The 13,536-nt window shown below is 36.0% G+C and overlaps 1 protein-coding gene across 7 annotated transcripts in view; it reads left to right on the top strand.

Annotated features, from left to right (window-relative positions):
- L3MBTL3 (L3MBTL histone methyl-lysine binding protein 3) overlaps positions 1–13,536 on the top strand; it is a 78,218-nt gene that overhangs the window by 51,267 nt on the left and 13,415 nt on the right. For all 7 annotated transcript variants that reach the window (XM_051792331.1, XM_051792332.1, XM_051792335.1 and 4 more), the window contains 4 exons: positions 226–340; positions 3,562–3,664; positions 10,869–11,015; positions 12,408–12,572. In XM_051792331.1, coding sequence (XP_051648291.1) covers positions 226–340; positions 3,562–3,664; positions 10,869–11,015; positions 12,408–12,572 — 530 coding nt within the window. The remainder of the gene's footprint in view (positions 1–225; positions 341–3,561; positions 3,665–10,868; positions 11,016–12,407; positions 12,573–13,536) is intronic.

Below are 13,536 nucleotides of genomic sequence, written 5' to 3'. Positions count from 1 at the left end.
AATGCAGTAAACAACCATATAATATAGGGTTGTTTACTCCCTTTACTTTAGTTAGAGTATGCCTGGATCCTGAATGTAATGTACGTGTATTTTCTGTGTAACTTAAATAGTTCTCTGAAAGTGATTTCTGTAATGGACATGTCATTTCTAGAGATTACTTAGGTAAACTAATTTTATGAAGAATGTTCCTGATCTAAATGTATTATTCTCCTTTTTGTATTTTAGGTTCATTTTGATGGCTGGGATAATATTTATGATTATTGGACTGATGTAGATAGCCCTGATATCCATCCTGCAGGCTGGTGTGCAAAAACCGGACACCCTCTTCAGCCCCCTCTTAGTAAGAGAAACATACTGTAATATTATGATGGTAAAAGGCATATGTACTGTGCTGTCTTTTTCCCTGTCAGTGCCATCTAAGGAAGAGAAGCAACTAGAATATGCAAAATAATGTAAATGTGACATTTAGATCAAAATCAACAGTCAGTAATTAATCGCTTTTTAGTAGATCACTCTATTGACCCTTACTGTAATGGAAATACAGTGTTTCTTGGTATGCATAAGAACCACAGTCAAAACCTGAAGTAATATTAAAGATCTGTTTTTTAAAATCCTGGCCCTCTCGAAGCCAGTCATGAAACTGCTGTGGTACTCAGTAGGGATAGGGTATCACTCTTAAGATCCTTTGTTTCCTTTGTTCACATCCTCTTGATGGTTAGTGGACTTCTGGCTCCAGGAGTGCAGACTGCATTGAGAAGGCACTCCTTTCAAATGCTGTGAGAAATCCTCAAAACCAGCTAACTTCCTTTTCTTCTTCAGCTGAGCAAAGAGGGATTAATGATGCCTGTGTTAAAAATAAATTGTAACAGAAGCTTGGTACCAATAATAACACTGTATTTACCACCTTGGTCTCTGTGGGGATTTTTTTTTACTTGTTGAAGAAGTGGGAGATATCTGATAAATGAGACTGAAGGTTAAAGGAAGAAGAGACTTTTGTAGTAAATATATCCCTGCCTATGCCACTGTGTTTCTAGGTAACAGCAATGAAATCACTTTAGACAAACTTTGAACAGGTGATTTTTTAAGTAGTGCTCTTCTCTGAGGTTGTTTTATATGGTGACTCAGAGGTAAAGTTTGCACAAGTGCTGAGCATTCACAGCTGTAACAAGATCAGAAAGAACTGTACTTGGAAAATAAGAAATGCTGAGCAATGCCGAGTACTGTGAAAAAATTAAATGTGAAATAACCGGGATAAGTCACGCACAGACTGTGTGAATGTATTACCTGGAAATTACAGTACCTCAATTCAGTGTCTCTAAAATGTCAAGAAGAAATAATTCCTATCCAGAGTGTGATCAGAGTATATTCATTACTTTTCTGAGCACTCCAACAGTGCAATGATGACTGCCTGTTAGGAAGTTAATCATTCTGCCTTCAGAGTCTGAATAGAGTGCAGTAAATGCCAGAGCACAAAGTGAGTAATGAGGAGAAGACAGGGTGCTGCATATCCGCTTCTTAATCTGACATGTTTGTCCTGTGTGTTGAACAAGCAGCCCAATAGGAAAAGTAGTCTATGGCCACATAAATAAAAATTGTATCATATGGCAAAAGAGCTGAATAAGGTTGCAGCATTTCTATTACCTAAGAATGCAAAAATAAAAATCAAAATCTTAACCTAGGTGGGAATATAAAATATATAAATTGATTTTTTTGGAGATGTTAAAAGAAGCAAGATACAGATATCCATCACATACAACATGTCATCTCCTCTAAGTGATGGCTTAGGAGGCATGCTTCATCTCTTTTAGGAAGTAACTGGTAGAATTGATTTTTTGCTAGGCTACAAAAATGAAGATGGATAATGTGACAGGAGAGAAAGTTGACTGCCTTTTAAATAGAAAAAATAAACTACACCAACACTAATAAAATAGGATGATTGCTGAGTAATATAGTCTTCCAACAATATGACTTTGTATTATTGCCACATAGAATATTATAAAAATATTAATATTGTTTCCAAGTAAGTTAAAGTGCATTACCAGGCTTGTGAAAGAGTTTCATAAGGAGGGAAGAAAATATTTTGCAAGACAGTATTTTTGCCTCAGTCGGTATGATAGTCCTTTTACCAATGAGGTCTAGGTCTGTCTATAACATTAGAAGCTTTTTGTGTGAACTCTGTGCAATGTTAGCAGTATTATTCTAGAGCAGTTACCAGTATTTATGTATTCATAGTTTTTTCACATGTAATGTTGTCATGATGGATTATGACTTTTTTGATAGCAGTTAGGGACTTAAAATCACCAATACGTGGCTCTTAATATTGTTTCACAGTGATGCAAACAACAGCTTCTTGTGTAAACAGGGAGAACCAGTTGCAGTTCTTTTAAATTACATTTTTAAAGAGTTTAAATTTTTTAAGTGAAGACAGCATTTATAGGGAGCTAGTTTTTGCAAAACCAGAATATCAGTCAGGCAGGACTTCCCTTCACAAAAGCACCCCTATTCAGGTAACTCTGAGTCCACTTACTTGTTACGTCTTAGGCATCAATTTTCTCTTAAAGGTACAAGAGGTAAAATCTCTCTTCTCTCATTCATTACACTGTTTAAAGGCTATAGAAGTCGCTGAACTTCAGTGTAGTTGTAGTGTTGCAACATTTGCATAGCTTGAACATTTGGTAAAAAACCCTTTTGGACTGTTCTAATTATACATAATAATTCTCTCTTTCATTATCCATTTGTGAGCAAGAATCTGTCTTTCATCTAGAAAAATTTATGTAAATAGACCTTTTCTATCTGTATTGTTGTCTGTAGAGGGAGATACAGGTTCATGTACTTTTCGAGTAAAACCAGTACTGGAGAGGGACAGTGCATGCCTGCAGATGTGCAGGATGTGTTCTCAGTTTTATGTACTGGAGTACGTCTGTCTCTCACTTGCTATGAAGCCATGGGTTGTATACTACGTTTGCTTGAGTGTCAAAGACAGTTTTGACAGGTATATGCTTTAATGTTTCTGCAGGCATCATTGTTACAGGTTGATGAAAATCAGATAGACACATACATTCACATAAGCAAAAATGTCAATCTCCTTATGGCTCGTTCTTTTTAGTAGTATTTTTCAGCCTTTGTTTTCACATCTTGTTCACTGGAAAACTTTAGCTAAAAAATGTATGAGGTCAGTACCCATTATGAAGACATCCCTGTCTTCAGGAACAAGGATAGAGTAACTTATTTCTTCTGTGCTCTTGAAAAACAATGAAGTTCCAACTAAATGTAGTTAGTAGAAGAGGAATTTGATGTCATGCAGTTCCTCCAAGATTTGTGTTCTTTATATAGATGTAATTCTCTCATAGAGATTTACTCACATAGAATAAAATCATTCTTCCAGTGAATTAGGTTGTTTGAATCTCCATCATGCTTTTGCAGAATGCATTATTAAAGTACTTCTGTTTACTTACTTCTTCATGTTTGCTACGATGCGCTGGTATTTCTGCATATTTATATAGCTTTTAAATATTAGATAATTTTTTTAAAATCTCATTTGTAATTTCACCTGACATGCAGGTCCCTTGGAATTGGTGGAAGCTTTAGAGCATGGAGGATGTCCCACAGCAGGATGTAAGGGAGTTGGACACATTAAAAGAGCAAGACATATTGGCCATCATAGGTATGTTCTTTGAAACTAATTTTATTCTTTCATTTGAGGGATGTGTGCAGATGGTTTTTTTAAATTGTTATTCACAAGAAAACAGATCCAAGCTGGAAAGAATAAGGAAATCTTGTAAACCTAAATATGCCATGATTTCAGTTGCCATGGTGAGCATGCTGAAATAAACATTAGCAATCTGTAACTTCATTTCATCGGGATGTGCTGAGATTTGTTGTACATTACTTTTTGTCACAATTGGTGGATTCAGTTACTCTGTATTTTGTTCCTATGAGGATTCCTTGTCTTGCTGTTCAGATTGCAAATATTACACAGATATGTATAAAGCAGTAACTTTTGAACTTTTTTAAATAAGAGGCCACTGATTTTATTATGGCTTGGATGTATTTGTTCTGCTTGGTTTGTAGGGGTAAGGATTTGCTTGTTGGTTTGCAAAAATGCTAGAAAGGAAATTCCAACTGACATATTCCCAAATGACAGCTTGCTGCTTGTATCTGGTGTTTCTAAAGATGCTTTGTTGAACCCCTTCTGAAGTATAATACAGAAATGTGGACATCCCGTCCTAGAGAGGAGTTGATATAGGAAAAACAGTAGCATGGGAGAATGGAATGGAGGGACAGAGAGACAACAACAGAGTAAATGGGAAATATTTGCCAAGTGAAACTTCTTTTATTTTAAAAATATTTAGTGTGAGGTGATTCCTGAATATGTCAGTAACGGATACAGTGGTAATATTGTATGTTGAGAATTAAGTGTCATAAATATCATCTTATTATGTTTTTGCAAATTAGAGCTTCCAGAAATTTTCTTCTAATTTTTCCATTACACAGTCATAGGATTCTCAAATGTCATACCACTTTGTTCTTTCTGCTCTCATATGTTTGGGGGATTGCTCTTTGGTTATTTGTGTTTTTAAAGTATCTTTTTAAACTCCTGTGATCCAAAAGTTAGCTCTGCAGTCTTTTGGTTTTCATGAGAGAATTTTGTCCTGTCGAAAAGAATTATGCTACAAGGTTTTGATGGTATATCAACACTGGCTGAAGTCCTAATTAGTCCCTAACAGAGGTACCTGGCCAGCAAAACCCACTGTGTTCTTACATGTTTGGTGTGCGAAAGGCATCTTCTGTTGCAAGTTCTTCCCTATCTACAGCAGAAGCATGGTATTTGTGCTGTTAGGAGGCAAAAGAGCTCCTGATGCTAGGACAAGCTTTGTCCAGGAAGGGGACAAAGCTAGGTTAGCTCCAGTGACAGAACTTCTTTCAGTATGAACTGTGGTGAAGTTGTCATGATGCAGTCTGCCACATCATTGTGTTTCAGGCTATTCTCAACCTATTCCTGTTGTATTTTTCTGTCCATATTATTTTTCTTTTGTTTTTTTCCCAATTTTAATACCTTTCTTTTATTTCACACAATAACTAGAATAACTCCTTAAACAACCAAGTCAGTCCTTAAGAGGTTACCATCTTTCAGCTATCATATGGTAACCTACTGCATTCATGTGCTTAGTCCATTGCAAATGTGAAGTAAACTAGACTTGCCTAAAAAGCTTCCTGGCTGCTTGTCTGAAACTCATTTCATTTCACAGTCTAGTAAACTTGAGTCTTGTATGATTTATTAATGCGCCTGATCTGTAAGGGCAATAAATTCCAATTCCTTACATGTGCTATCTCAATTACTTAGAATCAGGTGAACGTAACTGTGGGCTTCAGCCCAAGGCTGAAACTTAAAATAAAAGAAAATGAATGTCTCAAAAGTTTTTAATTTATGATCTCTCTAAATAAACATTGGCATTAAAAGTTCAAATGTTTTAGAGGAAGGGATGAGTAAGAGCTTTGTCTATTTACTTTTTGTAGCCTTTCTTTTATAGCTACATTTTCCATGCTATTTAAAGTTGTTATACTTACTCATCCTCAATATTAAGAAAAGAAATAAACTCATGACAATCTACTGTCTTTTAGTTTTACTGCAGTCTTAGCAATCCTATTATTTGCACATTAACTGGTAGTTCTAGGGTATAAAAATATAACCAAAGAGACTTTGTTGATTATAAGACAGCCATTTGCTGTTTCATAGCAAAAAAATTAACACCGGTAAGTATCTTATTCATTAGCTGTATTGGTTTGCTCTCTGTGCTGATATTCTGGTTTTGTTCTCGAGCATTTTTGAGGAAAGTAAAAGAGATTTGTTATTCATCTGGAGCATACAAACTTGAGGGTCTAGGTCACCCCAAAAATTCTGACATTGTACTGTCACTTTTTTCCTGAATTAACATAGAGGTTTTAAAATTGGTGTAATTATCCACATCAGGTACCATTCCCTTGGCTCTTTGATCTTGGCAACCTTGAAATGTATTTAACCATGCTTATCTTTTTTTTCATGATGAGGTACAACATCTATCTCCAGCATAAATGCCTGTGTGCAGAAAAGATGATAATTTAAAATGCTAAGTAGTTCTGAAATAATTTGAGAGCTTGTTCCTTAGGAATGAGATGAAAGCCTTGGTGATTAATTAGGTAGCAGGGCTAAAGCACTTACTTTTTGGAAAAGCTGATGTTAATAAGGACTCAATATCTATCAACAGTTGATCTAGGGTTATGTGCTGTGCAGCTGAAACAGCCTCGTGTACAGGTTGTTACCATTATGCAGTTCACCTGCATATTTATGGCTGTGAATTGTATACTCTGATGTTTAATGCATGCAATAATTCTCCAGTTCAAGCAGTAATGCAAAGAGGTCAGTTGTAAATACTTCATTAGTGGTTTGAGCCTCCATGAATAAAGATTTTTGCCAGAAACTTCACGTGTATTAGTTGTGTAAGTTGAAGTGAACTGAATGTGCCCCAGTGGAGGCTGTGTTGTAAGAGAACCGCAGGACAGAAACACAGGAAACCTGAGTTCAGCAGGATGTTGCACCTGTTTCTTCAGTGTCTGCTAAAGTAACTTGTCTGATTTTGATGCCAGTCTCAAGTGTCATTTTACCAATACAACTAAATCGGGAGACCTGTCTGTGGCTTGATGCAGGTTTGCAAAGTCCAAGTGGTCATAAAGACTAATCCGTATTTAAAAGTACTTCATTATTAAAGTTCTTAGACTGAACAGAGTGCTACCTTACTCTTCTTCACTTTAGGAGAAAACCCTGGTTTATGTTCTCTTCTGATATTAGGTGTAGCTGAGGCTGAGTAATCCATCTAAACTCTGTGCATCAGAAAATTTGTATACTGCTACAATATAGGAGCATCTTCAAATGTCTGGAGAAGACTAAGGTCCATGCCTACTTATTAGTAGCCCAGTTTTGTCTTCCTACTCTTGAACTTTATAGAAAAGAGAAATATGTGTGACTCTATCTAGACATAAATCTTGAGTATGATAGAAGAGCAGTTGCAAAATAAACACAGGTGGGATATGCTACTTCAACACTTGTGTTCCATCGGACAGTTCTGGAAAGGGCTGGTTATGTAAAACCTCTGTTGACTTGAAAATTCCAGGCCTGTGATCAGAATTGTATATACAAGAAGTAGTAATCCATGCCTTGGCTTTTCCCTTAATTCGTCTTTCATGATTCAATAAGAACAGAAACTTATTTTAATGTTCAGTTTTTACTCAGTGTATGCAGGACCCTGGAAACAGTGGCTCCCTTTCCTCAGAAAACCATGTCATGGACGTACATATTGCCAGCCAATCTGCTGCCATTTTAGTAGTGTACTGTAGGCAGCTAATTGCTATGCTGTGTTCCTTCAGCATTTAGAGGTGGCTGATTGCTTTCCTGTGGGGGGGTGTGTGTGTGTATCAGGTGGTATGAATGTGAATGTTTGTTTACTGAAACAGCTCAGATGATAATTGAGATGTTTGTGCTGGACTGGTTTCAAAGCTGTGGAGCAGTGCTGGAGGGTGTACAGCCCTGTCAGATGCATAGCAGAGGTTTCACATTAAGTACCTGCTGCTTTTGCTTCTTACTATTCTTCCTGAGCCTCTGGCAGACCTTGGTACCCCAAAGCCAAGGACATCTGATCAGTTTGGAATTTGCATTCTGACCTTCTGCTATTTTCAAAATGGTGTGCTAAAGCAAACTGTAAGCTGGAATAGAAATCTAGGTTTAAGGTGACAGAAGAGTTAAAAGTCCTGGTTTAATATTAAATAACCTAAGAGTTCTGAGCCCTTGAGATGAGTTGTCTTAAAAACTTAGTCCTATATAAATCAAATACTTCTATTGTGAAGGAATAAAAATATTAATTTCTTTATTCTTTGTAGTAGACAAGTTAAACAGAACTGAAGGCTGGAGGCATTGAGATTCAGGAGGATTTACTGATTGATTGGAAGCTGTGTAACCTGTACACAGGTTCATTCATGCTGTGTTTTGTTGTACCAAAGGTAACGGCGGAAACCACAAGGACTCTTTTTATTGCCTCAAGTAACAGTAACATCTAAGGGCTATCAATGAGTTTTTAAAAAATGATACAACAACTTGAATGATTAATTACAAAGAAAAACTCATATGAATCTAGTGTTCTAAAACATTGTTAATATTATAACTATTGTTGACTGAAATTGTCATTCAGCTTCTGTTTTTCCAGAAAATACTAAAGGAAAAGGCATTATATAAGCAGGCAAGTTATAATAAAGGACTGAATATTGAGGCTCTTTCTTTTCTTTTCCTTCTTTTAATTTAAAATGCGTTATTGGTGTTGATAAACAGAAAACTTGCTGGAGTATGACAATCCTATTGTCAGATTTCATTGTGGTGTAAGGCTTGCTTAATAGCACAACTGAAGTTAAATACCATATTGCTAGTGTTCAGTGTTTCCTTGTGACAGCCCAGCCCTTTAACTGCTCAGAAACACTAAGTCTTAAAACACCCCTGTAAACATAGGAAGCCAAAAGATGATTATATGCTTTGCCTTATAGCAATGGCAGAACTGAGATTAACCAGTATATCCATGAGTTTCTGATAACTGTATTTCATCACAGTGGTATGTGTTTGTCACAGCAAGAACTTAGATCACACTAGCATTGGTACCTTAAAACCTCTGAGTAGAAACCTGTGTCTTTCATCTTGTAGTTTGTTTGAAAGGGAAAGAAGACATCATTGTGATAGATGCAGCAACATAAGGAATGGGGACTATAAAGCAACTTTCCTTCTTTCCTAATGTTCCCGATTTCTTCCCCATATTTCAGTTAATTATTTTTGTGCTTTTAAGACATTTGGTAGAGGCTAGTCTTAAGACAGAAAAAACAGTAGGTTGAAAAATAAATGTAAGTAGAGATATATAAATAGATTTAAAATAAAATACCTGATTCTGCTTAAGAGAAAGCCGAAATAAAAGGTGAATGCTCCAAGTTAATTTTTGTTTGTATATTTTGTTCCATGTCTTTAAAAAATTCATTAAAAAAAATACCCGATTTCAAGTATAGTGTTTTAGAGTCCAGCCACCCATTTGACTATGTCTTACTTGGCTGTGTAAACTAAAAGTTCCTCAGAAGAAGGCAAAGATGACTGTTCTGTGCTTCATTAGATCACCTGGGGATATGACTGCATGACCCTTGAGAACACCATACAGGCTATTGTGGAACAACATCTGCTCAGAGTGCCCTTTAACAGGGATCTCATCTTGATTAGAAAAGCAGAAACTGTGTTCTTTTTTTTTTTTTTCTTAATTCAAGTTCAGCATAGCTATTCAAGGATTTTAAAAAGTTCTTGTTTTCAAATGAACCAACTGAAACAATGAGACATGCTGTTGGACTCCTGTCTCGATAACCTCAGCAAGAACTGACTGATTTGGCCTGTGTAACCTTAAGGAATTTTCTCCTTTTATGCTAGTGCTGAGAGAAATGTAAATTTCCACCAACTTGTTGTTTATGTTGGTGAGACCAAAATTAGATCACTGATGCAACCCACCCCCTTTATAGGAGTTGTTACATACTCTTGAATCCAGAGCTGCCTTGGTAAAGGAAAGTGTACTGCATATTTTGAAAAAAAAGTCACTTTTTTTAAATGCTGTGCTTTGTAAACAGAACATGATAGTGAAAGCTATTGTTTTTCTCTTTGTTTTTGTAATTTGGAGGTGGCAGGGCATATGGCTGTCAAGGTAGACAGTTCTGTTTGGAAATCATGCAAGTAACTATCAGTGAAACAAATAAGACATTGCAGTGGTTTATGGAAAGGCAAGTAGTTATATTCTTGAAAAGAAAATAAGTGAGATTGCAAAACATAGGTTTTTTACCAGTTAACATAATAGAGGCGCTTGTAATAATGCAGAGGAGTAGGAAAGCATAATTTCATATTAGAGTTAGTGTTGTAGCTCATGTTTTGAAAACTTGAGCATGATGTTATTCACTGTTGTGGCATACATATACTATTCAGAGTTTAGGATATTATCATTGATGTGTTTAGTTATGTAGCCTGGCTGATGATCAGTTGAACACTGCAGAGCACTCTTCTAAAGAAAAAAATCCTAGTTCAGCCCCATATGTTTTGTTTTGTGTTGCCGTTTTTCCTTCCCCTACTTTTTATGCAAACACAGTTTTTTCTGACTCTGAGAGGTACAGCTTTCACATTTGTTAGAGTAATATTTACAATTTGTTATATCAATGCACAGTGTCAAATTCTTTCCCTAACTGGAGTGCAGGGAAATAGGAAGTGTTGAATGTTAAGAAAGACTTGGAAAATATCACAGTCCCATAATGGAATATCACAAAAGGGCATTTGCAAAGATGGGGCACTCGCTGCAGTAAGAGGATGTGCACCATTCCTCATGTTGTGGCCTTGCAATGCAGCTTCTATGTAGACATTACATAGTAGAAATACCCTCCTTCACAATAAAAGTGGTAGTATGACTTCATTTGGAGAGAGATGGTTTTAGTCCAAGACGCCCTGTATTTTATGTATAAATACCATTAAGATTAGGGGAGAACAGGCTAAATATTCATCAAGCAATTTTCTGCAATGAATGTTATAATGCAGATTAATACTATTTGCGTTACATAAGTTGCCGTCCAAAGGAAATGCAAAAGTCATTCAGGTTGAGGTTTTTAATCGGTGGAATTCTTAACATTTTGAAGTATGACTACTTACTGCATGTTTTTCTAATCTTCTTTATATTAAATTATTGCATCTGCTTCTAGGAAACTCAAATGTCATTTTGTTTGAAATAAATGAAGTCTGTAAAGTGTCTGAGAATAAGGAGTCATTTTTCTTCTTCAACTTCTAGTGCAGTCAGCTGCCCGTATTCAGAGTTGAACTTGAACAAAGAAAGCCTCTTACCTGACCGGTTGAGTGGGGAGATGCCTGCAGCCAGTCCTGTCCCCAGAAACAGAAAAGCAGAAGCAAGTGAAAGATCCACCTCTCCTGTAATCAAGTAATTATGATTAAAGCGATGTCCATGACTAACAGCAGTACTTTATTTCTGTGTTCTGCAGTGCAGTTTATAGTTGTGCAATGGCTGAATGTTTGAGAAAGGCCTTCCTATTTATCTACGTTTTCATTTACAAGGAGGAAAAATGGTTTTATCTGTGCTTATGAAAAAGGTCACCAAGCTGTCAAAGACTGATACTGATTTTACTGTCTAGGATTTAACAAGAGTTTGATTTCATCTTCAGTGTAACTATCTAGACCACTAGTTGGTTAATTGGAATTAAAAATTGAATGTTTACCAGTTGGTTTCACATTTAAGAAAATTATTTGTGTTTCTTTAGTTGCTGGAGTGGCCTTATAGACATGACTGTAAAGTAATGTTGCTCTGTGAGGAACAGCCACTGTTCTGTCATTATGGTGGGACTGTGGAATCAAGCTAGTGTGACTGAGTTTTGCAAGAACAATGCTAAAGTCTGTAGCTGAAGCTTTTAAGCAGGAGCACTGGGAAAAAACAAAGGAGTGTGATACTAAGATGATTATTTTCTGATGATGATTTTATGTAAGACATTGTGGATACTGATTCCTGTGCTTATTTTGGGCTATGGGAATACACAGAGAATTTAAGAAGGAAAGGAGAAGAAGAGAGGCTTTCCATTCTTTTTCAGGGCTGCATTAATACAAATGTAAAAATGTGAATTTTTGTAGTGAAGATTTCCAGTTCCCACTGTAATGACCACATATTTTCAATAGAAGGTATTTTAAATTGCATTCTTGGAGACAGTTTCAGCTTCATGCTTTAAAAACCAAAATACTACACTGTCAAAGAGCACTACTTGATTCAATTGTTCTTATAAAATGTAGGATTTTAGAAATCTGAAGTGATTTAATTACTCACTGCTAGGTAGCTCGGTTACCATCCCAGTGAATCCAGTAGCACTTTGAGGAGTGTCCTCTGTGATGGGAACTGTGTCAAGTGCTACTTTTTTCATTGTCCCAATTAAGAGGCTACATATGACATGTTAAAGGATGCATAGTGGTATATCATGGGAGAGAAGGGATAGGAGGAAAATGATACTTCGAAGTGTTCTTGTGTTACAAGTATTTGAAGTGGATAGCTTATTATCAAAAATACTATTGGACAAATTCTGTTCCTGTTGAATTGCCTAATCATTTTACCACTGATTTAATGAAGAAGATGGTTCTTGTATTGTGATTTCTGAAAATCCCAGGTATACAATTTTCTTGGTGGCAAGTAAACCATGTATTTCTTAAAACAAAGAAACCCACCTTGTATGTCTTCTGTTATACTAATGACTCTTTCTCCATAGAGAAAATAACTTAAACAACAGCTTAGCTGCTTCAACTTTTAAACGCTGTGTTAATTTGTTTTAAACAGTGACAGAAAATGCCCCAGCCCTGGTCACGTAGGTATGAAATCTTCGGCTCACAATCGACCATCTGGGAAGACTGGACCAGAAACAACTAAGCTGGAAGATGCAGAAAGTAAATCTCCTTGCAAGAAGCCCCTCTTATGCAATGTGAAAGAAAAGAAGGCACCTGGGTAACTCTCAATTCCTTTCAACCTATTGGTTGTTTGGAGTCAGTCAGTGTAAAATGTAACTTACCAGGCAATGCAGTCCAGTAATTTGTCTGTGGAATTCTTCAAAGCAGCAGAGAAGGAGATGGAAGTTCTTAATCTGTCTTTATATTAGAAATAGTTGGAAAGGGAGTATCACAACATATATAATAAATAAGAAACATGTATCAGATGAGAGGAAAAATACCTACAATACAGATCAGTTATTGGAAGTTGAGATCCTTCTTCCTAGGTCTGTGTACAAATATGTTATTGTGTATGAATAAACACGTAGAAATGTGGGAAAATTAAAAGTAGTTCCTTAACTTTCAGCATCTGGAGTACATTTTTGACAGAAAATGACATGAGAAAGTTTCCAAGCTTGCACTGGAAAATAATATTTATGGTATAAAAAAGTTATTTTTGAAGTTAAAAGATGCAATTCGGTATTTTCATGGGGTAAATATGTGAGGCAATAGGATTCCCTACATTTTTAATTAGTTATGGTATCACTGCTTTATTTTACTGACTTTTTTCATACAAAAATAGATGACACCCTGGAACAAGAAGTGTTATGTGTTATATATTTACATGTGGTGTTATTTTGTGCTCATAATATATGAACTGTGTTAGCAATAATAGTGTCTTGAGAGACAAACATTGGAGAGTTGGTATTATATTATAAATACCCCACAGTAAAGCTGATGATTGAAACTTAACTGTTTTTTAAGGATTGGACTTCGATGATCCTTATGGGTCCCTTCCAACTCAGGATATTCCATGAATTAAATCCTCTGAAAACACTGCAAGATTTTTTTTTAAACTTGTTTTTCGAATTGGGTTAACCAAATCTGGCAGTGTTTTATGATTTCCCTTCCTTTTTCCACTATGTAGTTTTCTTTTCTGGACTATTATTAATTGTTTCCTTTGTTGCAAAAACCTATCCTAA

Source organism: Manacus candei, unplaced genomic scaffold, assembly GCF_025592945.1.
Source record: "Manacus candei isolate 608988 ecotype Guabito, Panama unplaced genomic scaffold, ASM2559294v1 h1tg000034l, whole genome shotgun sequence".
NCBI lineage: Eukaryota > Metazoa > Chordata > Aves > Passeriformes > Pipridae > Manacus > Manacus candei.
This window is presented reverse-complemented; position numbering and strand designations above follow the sequence as displayed.